This window comes from Bos indicus, chromosome 11 (assembly GCF_029378745.1).
Source record: "Bos indicus isolate NIAB-ARS_2022 breed Sahiwal x Tharparkar chromosome 11, NIAB-ARS_B.indTharparkar_mat_pri_1.0, whole genome shotgun sequence".
Classification (NCBI taxonomy): Eukaryota; Metazoa; Chordata; class Mammalia; order Artiodactyla; family Bovidae; genus Bos; species Bos indicus.
In genome coordinates this window covers 73,444,925-73,459,261 of record NC_091770.1, presented here as the reverse complement: position 1 = coordinate 73,459,261, position 14,337 = coordinate 73,444,925, and the positions used below count along the sequence as shown (strand labels likewise).

General features: G+C 37.4%; 1 protein-coding gene across 5 annotated transcripts in view; it reads right to left on the bottom strand.

Annotated features, from left to right (window-relative positions):
• The window catches only part of ASXL2 (ASXL transcriptional regulator 2), a 113,628-nt gene that overhangs the window by 10,780 nt on the left and 88,511 nt on the right, over positions 1–14,337 (bottom strand). For all 5 annotated transcript variants that reach the window (XM_070799005.1, XM_070799001.1, XM_070799002.1 and 2 more), the window contains 3 exons: positions 10,490–10,586; positions 6,647–6,752; positions 3,470–4,181 (listed from right to left, as the gene is read on the bottom strand). In XM_070799005.1, the coding sequence (XP_070655106.1) occupies positions 3,470–4,181; positions 6,647–6,752; positions 10,490–10,586 (915 nt within the window). The remainder of the gene's footprint in view (positions 1–3,469; positions 4,182–6,646; positions 6,753–10,489; positions 10,587–14,337) is intronic.

Here is a 14,337-nt window from a genome sequence, read left to right as displayed (position 1 = left end):
CTTAGCTTTCTTTTATAAGAGTAACAAAACTTAATTAACACAAATTCTGAGAATAGGGTGAACACTATCACAAGGACGGGAGGCCTGTGGCTAAGAGACCAATCCATGGAGACAGCCACACAGGTCCGTCTCTAGGGTCTTTTCACCCCCTCTACTGGTGCCAAAGACTCTCCTCTGTTGACATTCACTCCCACCCAGTCACAAAGCTCTTTTCTCAACACAATTCTGTCTTAATGTCACTACTACTCACAACAGCTGATCATTTAAGATACAGACCTGTCTATGATATCTGTATTTTAAAATATGCGTAAAAGCAAGAAAAAAGAAACAGAAAAAATAAAGTAGCACACTATTGTTGCTGTTTAGCCATGAAGTCATGTCCATCTCTTTGCAACCCCATGGACTGCAGCCCACCAGGCTCCTCTGTCCATGGGATTTCCCAGGCAAGAATACTGGAGTAGGTCGCCATTTTCTTCTCCAGGGGGGTCTTCCCAATCCCGGGATCAAATCTGTGTCCCCATTTGCAGGAGGATTCTTTACCACTGAGCCACCTGGGAAGCCTGTCTTTCATTTCTTGGCTTTACACGAGGTCCAGGGAAAATTTCTTGTTCTCTTTTACACACTCACACATGTACAGCTAAGCATACAGGCTGAATTATCTCAAATTACAGAGGCCTCTGGATAGCACCAGAAGAAAGACCATGTGTAACCCACCCCACCCACTCAAGAGGGAGTACGTACATATTGTCTATACTGTGAACCGAAGTCATTCTCACCGCCTGCTGGCATTATATTTATTTGTGGAGCTTTAAAAAAATATATGTGCTCTAAGTCCTATCCCTAAAATTAAACATGAGAACTCCCAAAGAAAAAATGCATTTCTAAAAACCTTGTGAGGAGATTCTGAATGTTAGGTCTGAAACCACTGATTTTCATATCATAAAATATATTTGAAAAGACTCTGACTTCTGTTCAAAACAACACTTTGAAATCTATTGGAATGCATCAGAATGCACCAATCTTAAACCTTCTAATAGTTGGTAAAGTTAAAAACAGAAAATAATGGTTACAGATGTTCTAGGGCATTTAACTAAAAAAATTAAGCCACAGAGCCCAAAGATAATGCATCTTTCTGGAACTCCTTAATTGAGAATAATAAAGTCACTAAGGATTTTGCATTACTGGCAATACTCATTTCTGAAAAGGTCAGCAGTCCTGAAAAATTCTCTCTCATTCAGAAGTTAGACCTATGGGATTATGTAACACTTGTCATAAAGCCCATATATTTCTCATCTGGAGATATACTGAACCTCTATCTCAAAGTTCCATCTATTTTACATCCAACTGCACACAGTATTTTATAAGCTGCCCAGAGTAAAGTCATTATTACCCCTTAGTAATACCATCTGGAACAGACAATTAATAGGGAGAAAAAACAGATGAAACTAGAAAATTAAAAACAAGAAAGTAAAAAGCACAGGTGTTTAGAGGAATCATATATAGGATTAGAAACAAACCATCTTACATCAGAATAACCTTGAGAATAACATATCCAGCACAATAAATATCTATCATAATGACTGAAAATCAATAACATGTTGATGAAATAAGGATAATCCTTCAAAGTGGTTAAAATAAAAATTCTTAATGCTTAAAAATAATTTCAGTTATTTATGTAATTAGTCCTACTACCTGTTTATGTAGAATAAATGACATGTAATACTTTTTTTTTTAATTATGGAAACCACACAAGGTTTCTAGGTGTTGATAACAATTCCAACAACTTAACTTACTGAGAAGCCCTCTCCTTGTATAGAAAAAGAATAAAGGAATTAGATTCTTTCTGTTATAACTGTATACTGAATGGAAAATATACAATGTATGTCTGAGTTTTCTATCTCTCTCTGTAGATATATATATATATATGTATATATTTTATATTATATATATGTAGGATAGATACATGTGCATATATAATTTTATACAATAAGACATTCATAATAAAATTCAAATTTTGTTTTTCTACTTAAGTTTTGTTTAAAAGATTTGTTCTAAATTACATTAAGCTTTGTCTCAGAAAGAGGGATTTGGATAAGGTCTAAGGTAAGAGAGTTATAATACTAAAGTCACTTCTGCTAGAAAGCTTCGAAATGAGGAAGGAGTAAAAAAAAAAAGGAAAACAGTTAAGTAACATAAATTTGGTTGCAAAAGATTTAAGTTTTCATTGCACAGTCTCTTTGGATTAGCAGATAAGATGTGGAAACAGTAATGATGGTTCTTACCCAGTGTCATTTATATAAAGTAAAACCTAAACTGTAACTCAGCTCTCAGGTCTAGAGATAAGATAAGCTTTAAAGAAAGGCTTCTCATATTTTTAAAGAAGAATAGTAAGTGATTATTATAAAATGAAAATCTCCAGCAAAGCATGAGAGTGTATGCTAATGGTAGAAAAATATCAAAAAAAGGAAAAGGAAATTCCGGAGTGCTGAAACCACAAAATTTAAAATTAAGAACAGCATAGTATTAGTAAAAAGAAGCAAAATGGAGAGGAGTCTTATAGTGCATGAAACAGGTCAAGTACTTCTAACGGAGTATTTCAAGGGTTATTTCCAGTAGGACTTCAGTTCACCTAAGTTAAATTTAAAACGGGAAAAAAGTATTTCTATTTGGCTTATTTTTAAACTTATATTCCAATGTGAATGAATAATATCCAGTGCCAGAATTCATGCAGACACAATAATACTTATAAATACTATTAATAAAAAAATTAAATCAATAAATATGATTAATGAAGAATGAACTGAAAACTGATGCTAGGCACAAGACCAAGTACACACGAAGGTAGTGACACTGCTACAGAAATTTAAAAGATCTTGATACACAGCAATGTATGGCTGAAGCACAAGTTAATCACATATCCAAAGCAGCAGAGCTTAGTAAGGCTATACCATCTTATAATCCCTCAAGTGACCAGTGGAGATTCATGGCAGCCACACACATTTCCTATAAAAGGACAGAACTAAAAGGGAGTTCAGACCCTCAAAACATCAAATCAGTTATGGCAGCAAGAAAAGGGTCAAGGTACACTTAAACATCATGGCTCTTGATAAAAAGATACATGATCTCTTACATCAATGACCTCCTCCTGTTTACTATTATACTTACAGAATACATTCCATAATTGTCTTAAAATACAAGAGTAGCCAGCAGGGAGGGTGGGTGGAAGTGGATTACATTAGATTTTCAGATATTTGAATAAGTATTCAAATCCCAATAAAGATTTGTAAGGATGCACTTCTAAATGCCTGTTTCTTAATAATTTTACTCATATATGACCATGGTTACACACATATCAAATACATACCACTGCTTCCACATTAAGAAACATCACAAACACTTGAAATTTAGTAGGCAAAACCAAAAACTTGTTCAGACCATCTCTCTTCTTCAATTCTTCCTGCTTTCTTACCTTGAGAGGTGGTACTCTCCGCACCTGGAACCTGTCCCCTCTACTGAGAAAGGGCTGTGGGGAGACTTGAAATGGCTGCTGGTGCTGGCGATGCTCAGTGACACGCGGCCTTTTCTCCCAGCTTGTTGGGGCCTCTTCTTGGGTGAGAGAAGATTTCCTCTTGAGGCTTTCTGGGCTGTGATCAGCCAGAGTTGATGGAGGCTCTTTCATAGTTGTCTCCTGTGGACTTGCTTCTACTGTGGGCTTCATTACTGTTGTTTCTACCCCAGGACTCTTGGGTTTGCTCAGGGAAGTAACTAAAGCTTCCTGGCTTTCATTTTTATTATAATTTGAAGCTGTAGTGAGATGATTCTTTTTCTCAGATTCCTGTTCAGCAGAGGCAACTGGCTTTTGCTCCACAAGAGCCTCATCCTTCGGGCACTTGATGGGAGGAATGCTGCTAAGCTCATTTGTATTGGTAGCTGGGGAAAGAAGGGGCTCTGTGGAGTGTGGCTGCGTCTTATCTTGGCTTTCATGCTCTTCTTTTCTGACTGGTGATGGCATCTGCAGTACTTCCTCTTTAGATTCTAACTGGGGAATTACTGGGACTACACTGACAGGCGAGGCCTCTGAAGGAAGCGTAGATTTTGGTTGCTCAGCTGGGGTTTTCTTTACTTTGGGATCATTGGGTGAAGCTGTCAATTTCTTTGAATCTTCAAGACTCAGGCCAGAACTAAAGGGTGGAAGAAAAAAATACTGTAGTTGAGAAATCGCCTATGTTATTGAATATATTATGAGATAATTTATATGGCAATATCTGGAAGAACCTGTGATACTTAGTCAGTAATCTTCATATATTAACATCACTATTATTAATATTAGTGAAAGGTCTGGAGCTAGAGCACCTAGATTCAAATCCTGGCTCTGATACCTACTATCCATGTGATATTAAGTAAGTGAGTAGCCTCTCTGTCTCAGTTTCTTTAGCAGTGTTGTTGTTGAGTCACTAAGTCATGTTTGTCTCTTTGCGACCCCATGGACTGCAGTATGTCAGGCTTCCCAGTCCTTCACTATCTCCCAGAGTTTGCTCAAATTCTTGTTCATTGAATCGGTCATACTATCCAACCACCTCATTTCTTTAATAGTACATTGAGGCTAATCACTTCACAGTGTTGCTAGGATGAGTAACTAATGCATGTAAAGTACTTAGAACAGTGTACCGAGGACATAATAAATCCTCAATGTAATGTTAATTATTATTATTATTACTTCTGCTTACAAAGGAGCTACATTGTCTAGAGGCATGCACCACAGACTTCCCACAGAGAAGTGAAAGAAGCCAAAGACCCATGTCCCCTAGGATTGTGGGTTTGGACTGTAATCAGCTTGGACAGCAAGGAGATCAAACCAGTCCAGTCCATCCTAAAGGAAATCAGTCCTGAATATTCACTGGAAGGACTGATGCTGAAGCTGAAGCTCCAATACTTGGCCACCTAATGCGAAGAACTGACTCACTGGTAAAGCCCCCGATGCTGGGAAAGACTGAAGGCAGGAGGAGGAGGGGACAACAGAGGATGAGATGGTTGGATGGCATCACCGACTCAATGGACATGAGTTTGAGTAAGCTCTGGGAGTTGGTGATGGACAGGGAAGCCTGGTGTGCTGCAGTCCATGGGGCTGTAGAGTCAGACACGACTGAGCGACTGAACTGAACAGCTTTGTTCTGAAGTACCCGTAGAAAGGCTGGCCCAAGAAATCTAAGGAAACCAGAGGAAACAGTAGGAGAGCTGACTCATCTCCAGACGTTGAAAATGAAAACTGAATTTTTGGAAAATCTGTTTAAATTTCACTTGGTATAGCTCTAAAATTCTGAGATTAAATGCCTCTGAGCTATCCTGGGAATGAAGGCCAAGTAGGACTTCCTGGCTAACAGCTAGACTACACTGGAGGGTTCACTACAGATTTCCCCTAATGTCTCAGAATACTGTACAAGTAAAAGTAAGATAGTCCTCTTTGGTGACTTCAAATAATCAGTCCTGTTACCCCTGAGATGGAATGGCTAAGGACAAATTTGTACAGTAATCAAATGTAGTCCTCCCCAAAAAGCTGGCAGAAAGTAACAGCTAAAAACATAAAGACCCAAGAATGGCTGTAACGCTTGGAATGAACAATATTTATAGAATAACTGCCACCTGTGATCATGGTCTAAATGTATTCACTTTGATTTCTGTAGAACAGCTCAAAGCTCACACCAAGAAGGTAAAAAAATCAGTGTACTGGGCTCTTCATTTCATTAAGAATCACTTCTGAAATGACCACAGAGAGGATAAGGACTGGGAGATAAGGAAAAGAGCCGTTTGTTCTCAAGCTGTGATTATGGAGTATCCTTAAAGGTTGCCATTAGGTACACATAAGGAAGGAAGAGAAACTAACAGACAATTAAGACTCTGGGTATTCAATTCTATTTCAAACAATACAGCTCCATTGTTATCTATTAAGTGTTCCCATTAAGTTTTTTTTTTTTTCTGGGGGGTGGGGGGCGGATGCTTTGTGGCTTGTGGGATCTTAGATCCCCAATCAGGGCTTGAACTTGTGTCATCGCAGTAAAAGTGCTGAGTGCTAACCACTGGACTGCTAGGGAATTCCTCCCATTAAGATTCTGTTAAGGAAAAAACAAGACTCAGACTACAGTGCCTTGAGAAAAGGGTCTGTATCTTGATTGCACTATGTGTATCTCCCAGAGTGTCTTTTAGAGAAGAAAGGCTGTTTAATTACATGTTGAATATCATGGCATGTATTATAGGATCCTTAGTGATTCTGGATAAGTCATCCTATTGTGGGATAACTGCCTACAGTTAAAAAAAAAAAAGAAGTATAGAACTTCTGTATTCTTATATATTAAAAAGTTACTGGAAAAAAAGCCAATCTATCCAAAGAAAGGACTCGAATTCAAGAAAATAAAATCTTTTCTTTTTTTTAAGAAACCATACCATCTATAATGGCAATGTGTTAAGAGTTCAAGGTTATGAGAAATCCAATTCTGTGTACCTAAGGATTATAAGAAGAAAAAATATTCTTGGTAAAAAAAATGAAGAAAATTGCAGACTAGATTTTCTGGGAAGGTAGTTAGATGAAGTAACACATGACATATATATAGGAATTAACAGATTTGGTTTACAAAACCTGTCTTGATATTACCTCTGACCATAGTAGCTTTCAAAGAATTGTTCTTTCCACGGCTCTACTTTCTTCTCCTTCTCAATCTCTTGTCGAATTCTCACCTGCATCTCCGGTGTAAACTCACCTACAATGTACCAGAAAAAAGAGATGTTCAATAGGAATGTGTTGTTTGCAGCTTTCCACTACTGGCAAATCATGATAGAATCATGAAGGAGTAATATTATCATGTGAAAGTAACAGAAATCTCCCCAAATTCCTCACTGTAAGGGAGAACTCCGTAAGTGCCATAAGTTGAAACATACACACTTGCATCCCACCCCATGTAGTTTCCAGTACTCAGCTGAGTTTAAGTGGGCTTTTTCTCTGGATTTTCCTTGTATCATTCCCTTCCAGCTCCTAATATTCCCTACAGATTTTTTATAAACTTTTTTTCCCACTGGAAAAAAGAGTCATATGCTTTTGGTAAACAATGACACTGAACATTTTATTATTTGAGTTTTATTTAATGTAGGAGACCTGGGTTGGGAAGATCCCCTCAAGAAGGAAAAGGCTACCCATTCCAGTATTCTGGCCTGGAGAATTCCATGGACTGTGCAGTCCATAGGTCGCAGACAGTCGGACACAAATGAACGACTTTCGCTTTCACTTTCTCTGAGACAACTTGTATTTTAGGCCTTTTAGCTTTAACAGCATAATGAACACCTATGGCCCTGCTTAAAGACATTTTGAGGTTCCAGTGAAAAGGTAGAGAGCTATTTTTGGAGTTGTCAGTTTTCTAATTGTTCCAGAAACTGTATGAGTCTAGTGCCCTAGCAACAAGACACTCATTATGCCAAAGACTCAGCTGCTCTGAATATGCCATTTATTTTCATATACTACCAATCACATCTCAATCTTTCCCACTCCATCAGTACAGAACAATGAATGTGCTTGGTAGGCCATCTTAAAACCTGTTCCTGAGACAGACTGCTGCTAAGTCACTTCAGTCATGCTGTTTCCTGTTAATTCTCTAATACCCAGGACATCAAAGAATAAGTGGAAAGAGTATATTTGAAGTATTAGACCTCTTAGGTCTTAGAAGTATAAGAAGAGGGGAAGGAAAAGTGTTAGAGGGCATCTAATACTTACCACTGCTGCTGCTGCTAAGTCACTTCAGTCATGTCTGACTCTGTGACTCTATAGACGGCAGCCTACCAGGCTCCCCTGTCCCTGGGATTCTCCAGGCAAGAACACTGGAGTGGGCTGCCATTTCCTTCTCCAATGTATAAAAGTGAAAAGTGAAAGTGAAGTCGCTCAGTCGTGTCCGACTCCTAGTGACCCCATGGACTGCAGCCCACCAGGCTCCTCCGTCCATGGGATTTTCCAGGCAAGAGTACTGGAGTGGGGTGCCATTGCCTTCTCCGAACACTTATCACAGTCTTGGGCATATGAGTGGAAGAAGAGGGATTTAACCATCAGAATCCACCTAGAACTTGTGCTTTTTGGTTGTGTCTACTGGGCTTAATAAAAAGAGGGATAAATAATACTGAACTCTGTTCACATGTGTACAGTGTTCCAAGTTTTTGCTACTCATAAAATATGATAGCATGTATAGGTATAGCAGTGACTGCTCATATTTTTTAAAAAAGTAACATAATAATAGAGGTAGCACTGTTTATAATATCTACTTTAAAAAGTTGGGGAGTAGGGAACATAAATCTAAATTATTCTTAAAAAAAAAAAAAAAAGTACTGGTAACAGATATGTTTTAAAGTGCTCATGTGATTCTGACTCCTTCAAAAAAATGGGGTCTCTGTTCATAGAAATCTTCGAGAGAAAGGTCAAAAGTAATCAGTAAGTGATCCCTTCTACACAGTTGTAGTGATCACTTCTATAACAACTATAATGAAAAATACAGATATTAATTAGCTGGTCAATTAGCTCCATCAGTGATCTGACAAAAAATGAGCAATGAATAGCATTCCCAGTGCTCCCCTTATAACTGTATGTATTTTAAAGCTGCTCACACTTGTTTTCACAAAGCTAATTCCTTGGCACAACCTCCCATAATTTTCAAGTGTTATTTTGTATTCTATGTGTACTGACACAGTGACACATACAGTATTTGAAATAAAAATTATACAGTCACATACTACAAAACTACAGTCATCGAAACAGTATGGTACTGGCACAAAAATAGAAACACAGATCAATAGAACAGGATAGAAAACCCAGAAATAAGCCCATGCTGTGCTATGCTTAGCTGCTTAGTCATGTCTGACTCTTGCGACCCCAAAGACTGTAGCCTGTCAGGCTCCTGTGTCCATGGGATTCTCCAGGCAAGAATATTGGAGTGGGTTGCCATTTCCTTTTCCAAAGCTTATGATGCTACTGCTAAGTTGCTTCAGTTGTGTCCGACTCTGTGCGACCCCAGAGACGACAGCCCACCAGGCTCCCCCATCCCTCGGATTTTCCAGGCAAGAACACTGGAGTGGGTTGCCATTTCCTTCTCCAAAAGCTCATGCACCTATGATCAATTAATCTATGACAAAGAAAGCAAGATTCCACAATGTTGGAAAGACAGCCTCTTAAACAAATGGTGCTGGGAGAACTCAACAGTTACATGTTATATGTGGAACCCAAAAAGAAATGATATAAATGAACTTAGAAACAGATTCACAAACTTTGAGAACCAGCTTGATTGCCAGGGGGAAGGGACAGTTAGGGACTTTGGGAAGGTCATATACACTCTGCTATATTTAAAATGGATAACCAACAAGGACCTATTGTATAGCATACGGAACTCAATGTTATGTGGCAGACTGTATGAGAGGGGAGTTTGGGGGAGAATGGATATGTGTATATGTATGGCTAAGTCCTTTCACTGTTCAGCTGAAACTAACATAACATTGTTTGAGTCCTTTCACTGTTTAGCTGAAACTAACATAATATTGTTTGAGTCCTTTCACTGTTTAGCTGAAACTAACACAACATTGTTTGTTTATCAGCTATACCCCAAAACAAAATAAAAAGTTAAAAAAAAAATAGTCAGTGGCTTTAATAATGGCTGAACATTAGAATCACTTGGGGAAAAAATAAAAAAAAAAACCCCCACTGAAACTCCACGCAAAACAAAAACTGAGAGTGAGGCCCAGATGTCAGTATAAAAAAAATACCACAAGTGAGTATAATGAGCAGTCAGGCTTAAGAACTGCTAATAGTGACTGATAATTATACGCTATGCAAACACAGTCAATTACTCTTTTTATGCTTTATAATTTACCCTCTGTAAAACCGTTAGATCAGAATTAGAAACATGGCAAACCAATGACCACAGTTAGCAATTCTTGGTTGTAATTTGTATTTATTAAAGCACTCTAGCTGCCACTGAACTGTACACCTCAAATGGGTGAATTTTATAGTACATAAAACATTTCTCAATAAAGTAGATTTTTTAAAAGTTCTTAGTAATTCTTTTTACTGTTAGTTTCATTGATATGGGGCAGTGAGAAAGAAGTTATCTCATTGTTTACCAAACCATGATTCATAATGCCATGAAATAACTCACTCTATCAACTGCCAAGCATGAAGCTAGAAATAATGAAACAGAATCTTTAGAAATAGGGCCTAAAAATCTGTGTATTTTCAGCTTCCCAGGAAAGTTTAAATCCTTGAACAAACATCTTGCTGAACTCCATCTGGAGCCAAACTTGGTTATGTGCTCTAGATAAAAGTCTAGCAATGTATTTCACTAGTTCTTCCCTATGAAATGTTCTGTCCTTTGCCTTCCCAAACTGGGCAAACACCTATTGAGGCTCAGAGCTGCCAATATGCCCTCCCCATGCATACACATTCTAGGAGACACATAAAGTTAACAGTTACCTTCTGAAAGTCTTTCCTTCCAGCCTTGGGCTGCTGAAGTGAAGAACTCATTATTAAGGGCTGAGCCATTTAACTTCATCAGACCATCTGGACCAACCTGGGTCAAAGAATAAGCCACAGAAAGCTCAGGAAGACAACCAAATGTTAACATGTGGAATTTGATGTTCCTGTCTTTTTTAGAAAAGAATGTGTGTACATTAAATTTTACAGAAACAAGACTAAATCATACCATGCTGATTATGGATACTTTGAATATTTTATAATGTAATACTGTTTTGTTTTGTTTTTTCTAAAAAATTTCTTTCCTGTTCATCTCTTTCTTCCTCTCAATTCTATTTCTTATTAATTATACTTAAAGAATCTTCTGCAAATAAATACATATATAAGAGGATTTTTCTAAAAGGTTGTTTGTTTTCTAAAACTGTGACAAATTACACACTACTCTGAAACTTATTTTTCTTACATAATACAATGTCAAAGTGTCTCAACTGGCATAGTTTTAGTTCCACTATAATAGCTGCAGATTATTTCATTGTATGAATGTCCCTCAATTCATGTACCAATTTCCTAATCATAAACATACACTTTGTTTCCAGTGTCTTCCCATAATCAACAAAGCTGCAATAAGCATTCCAGTAAAGATGAATATACTAGTTCTTTTTATCTATGGGACAGGTTTTGAAAGCAAAGAAATATCTGTGTGTGTATAAAACTAAAGACTGTTAGATTATTTTCTAAAAAGGCTAAAACAATTCACATTTCTACTAGAAATATACGAGCATACTCCTTATCTTGTCAACAAGAGATATTAACACACTATTTAACTTCTACCTATTAATGAGTTTGAAATGATAAAAATTTCCTTTATCCTGACTACTAGTTTTATCTGTCTTTCTGGTTGTTTACTGACTACTTAGATTTGCCATCTAGTGAAAGGCTAATTCCTATCATCTGCTCATTATTCAATAAGGCTCCTTATCTTTATTTTGTGAGAATCTTTTTCATGTTTACTTTTTCACAGTAAAACAGCCACATAATTTGAAGGTATTTCCTTCATTTGTCTACTGACCTGATTTGTGATGTCATGCCAAAAGGTTTTAAGATTCTTCTTTACACTTGCAATGTTATTAACCGCCATTCTCTCAAAGGTAACATCTAGATTCCTACCAGAACCCCTATGCAGATTCTTCATTAATAAAATGATTTTAAAATTTATATGGAAAACTGAGAGGGGAACTGCCTAAGTACTAAACATACCACACAAAGTCACTACAATCAAAACACTTATTACTAGCATTAGAGTGAGCAAAGAAATAACTGAAGGAGAAGACTGCCTATAAATACATACTGCATGTAAATAGAAGAATATATAACAAAGATGGTAATTCAAACTGAGAGGAAAAGGATGGTTATATAAACATGTAGTGCTGGAATAGCTGGCCATCTAGTCAGTAGAAAATAAAGCTGAACCACAATTTCAGAGCAACATAAAAAATATTCTTGATGGATTAACAGTTTAAAGTCACAAAGTTTTGAAGAAAATTTAGGTAACTATTGGGACATCTTAGGGATTAAGGAACTCAATTCACTTTACTTTCTAAATCTATCTGGGCCAGGATGATATTCCTCTGGCTCTAGAGCAGAAACTTTTTCTGTTAAAGACAGATAGGTCATATGGTCTCTGCTGCAACAGCTTAACTCTGTTGTAGCTATAGATAATATGCAGAAACTAACTGAAATGTCTGAATACCAATAAAACTTTATTTACAAAAACAGGCAGTGGGCTGAAATTGGCCTGCATGCTAAGAAGCTTGCTGACTGCTGTTTTGTATTCTATAGATTTGGCAGAGGAGTAACTGACTTTCCTATGAGAACAGGTCATTCAACATCTCCTTGAACATTCCAGTGTTGAGCAAGTTACTCCAAAACAAGTCAGTCCATTCTACAGTTTAAGAGCTCTATTTTTTTTTAAGGTTATTTTGACTCCAAATTTGTTTCCTGGAGAAACGAAGTTTACCTCTTCCATAGACAGACCTTCAAATATATCTGAAGAGAGGTGTTTTAATCCACACTCCTTCCTTATTCTTTCCTCTGGTCTACATAATGCTTTCCCTACTGTTCATTGTTGGGTACTCCATACACTGAAATATGGTGTCCAATGTTTCATGCTAATAATAACCAGAATTTTGGATAAACTCCAAATTTCATCGGACAATGAGGCAGAATCACTAAAACATTCACTAATAATTTCATTAATAAATTCCATACTCCCTGTTCTCAGATTACCGTGCCTTCCCACCACAGTAACTGAAAACGACAGTCAAGCAGCCTCCTATTAAGCATACACAACAGGACTGCACTCAACAGAAAGCCTGTAAGTTCTAAGGTGCCTTTTAATTTCAAAACTGAAGATAGCAAGATCCCCTCTAACAGAGGACAAGGACCATTAGTCATAAGACAGTTCATTTTAGTCATAAGACAGTTTAAAGAAACCCACAATAAAGTTCTACAGATAGACCTTCTCTATTAGGTCTTGTGTTATTAGCCCCAACCTACAAACTTGAGTCTTTAAAAATGATGAGAGCAATACCAGGCAATAAGAGAAGTTCTTTAAAAACTCTCCCAAAACTTCAGTCTCCTTACTTGTTCTAACCAAGAACTGGGGATCCCCAAATCTGCAATTTCTCCAAGAAATGTTAAGGCAGGGAGAGCAATAGCTGGGAAGGATCCATTTTACTTCCTTTCCCTACTGCTGGTAGTACACTGACTTATCTGACTCCCCAGAAATGGAATCTGACCTTTCACACGTGCTAATTCATAGCAATATAAAAACTGGTATCAATATAGTTTAGTAGAAAGATGATTTTCAGAATAAGAAAGAATTTAGTTTTGACTTTATAGTCAAATAGCTATAATGATCTGTATAGCTTACTTATAATCTCTTACTACAAACTAGAGGACATATCTAGTTCTCTTACTATAATACAGGTAAAACAAATCTCTACCATCCTGTTTTTAAATGATTAGAAAAAAGTGAAATGCCTTACAGATTGCTTAGAACATAGTACATACTTGGAAATAATCATTAATCTTTTAAAGAAACCACAGAATTGAAAAAAACTTTACAAAATCATAATGAACCTTTTGCAGAAGAGGAAACAGAAGATCAAAAAGGAGAATGACTTGCTAGTCACTCCTCCTTCCTCGATGAAAGCCTAGGTCTTGAACCTATGCCTTATTCCTGACCAACTTAAATTTCTCTGGTCCCTGCCAAGATTCTTCCAAACCTTTAGTGTTTCTACTAGGTACCATTTAGTTTTATTAAGGAGTACAAACTATTTTGGATTTTGTTGTTGTTCAGTCACTAAGTCGCGTCCAACTCTTTGTGAACCCATGGACTGCAGCACACCAGGCCTCCCTGTCCCTCACTATCTCCTGGAGTTTGCCCAAGTTCATGTCCACTGAATCACTGATTCTATCCAAACAACTCATCCTCTGCCACCCTCTTCTCCTTTTGCCTTCAACCTCTCCCAGCATCAGGGTCTATTTCAATGAGTCAGTTCTTCACATTAGGTGGCCAAAGTATTGGAGCTTCGGCTTCAGCAACAATCCTTCCAATGAATATTCAGGGTTGATTTCCTTTAGGATATCTAGTTTGATCTCCCTGATGTCCAAGGGACTCTCAAAGAGTCTTCGCCAGCACCACAGTTCGAAAGCACCAATTCTTTGGTGGTCAGCCTTCTTTAGGGTTCAACTCTCACATCCGTATATGACTACTGGAAAAACCACAGCTTTGACTAGACGGACCTTTGTCAGCAAAGTGATGTCTTTGCTGTTTAATATGCTGT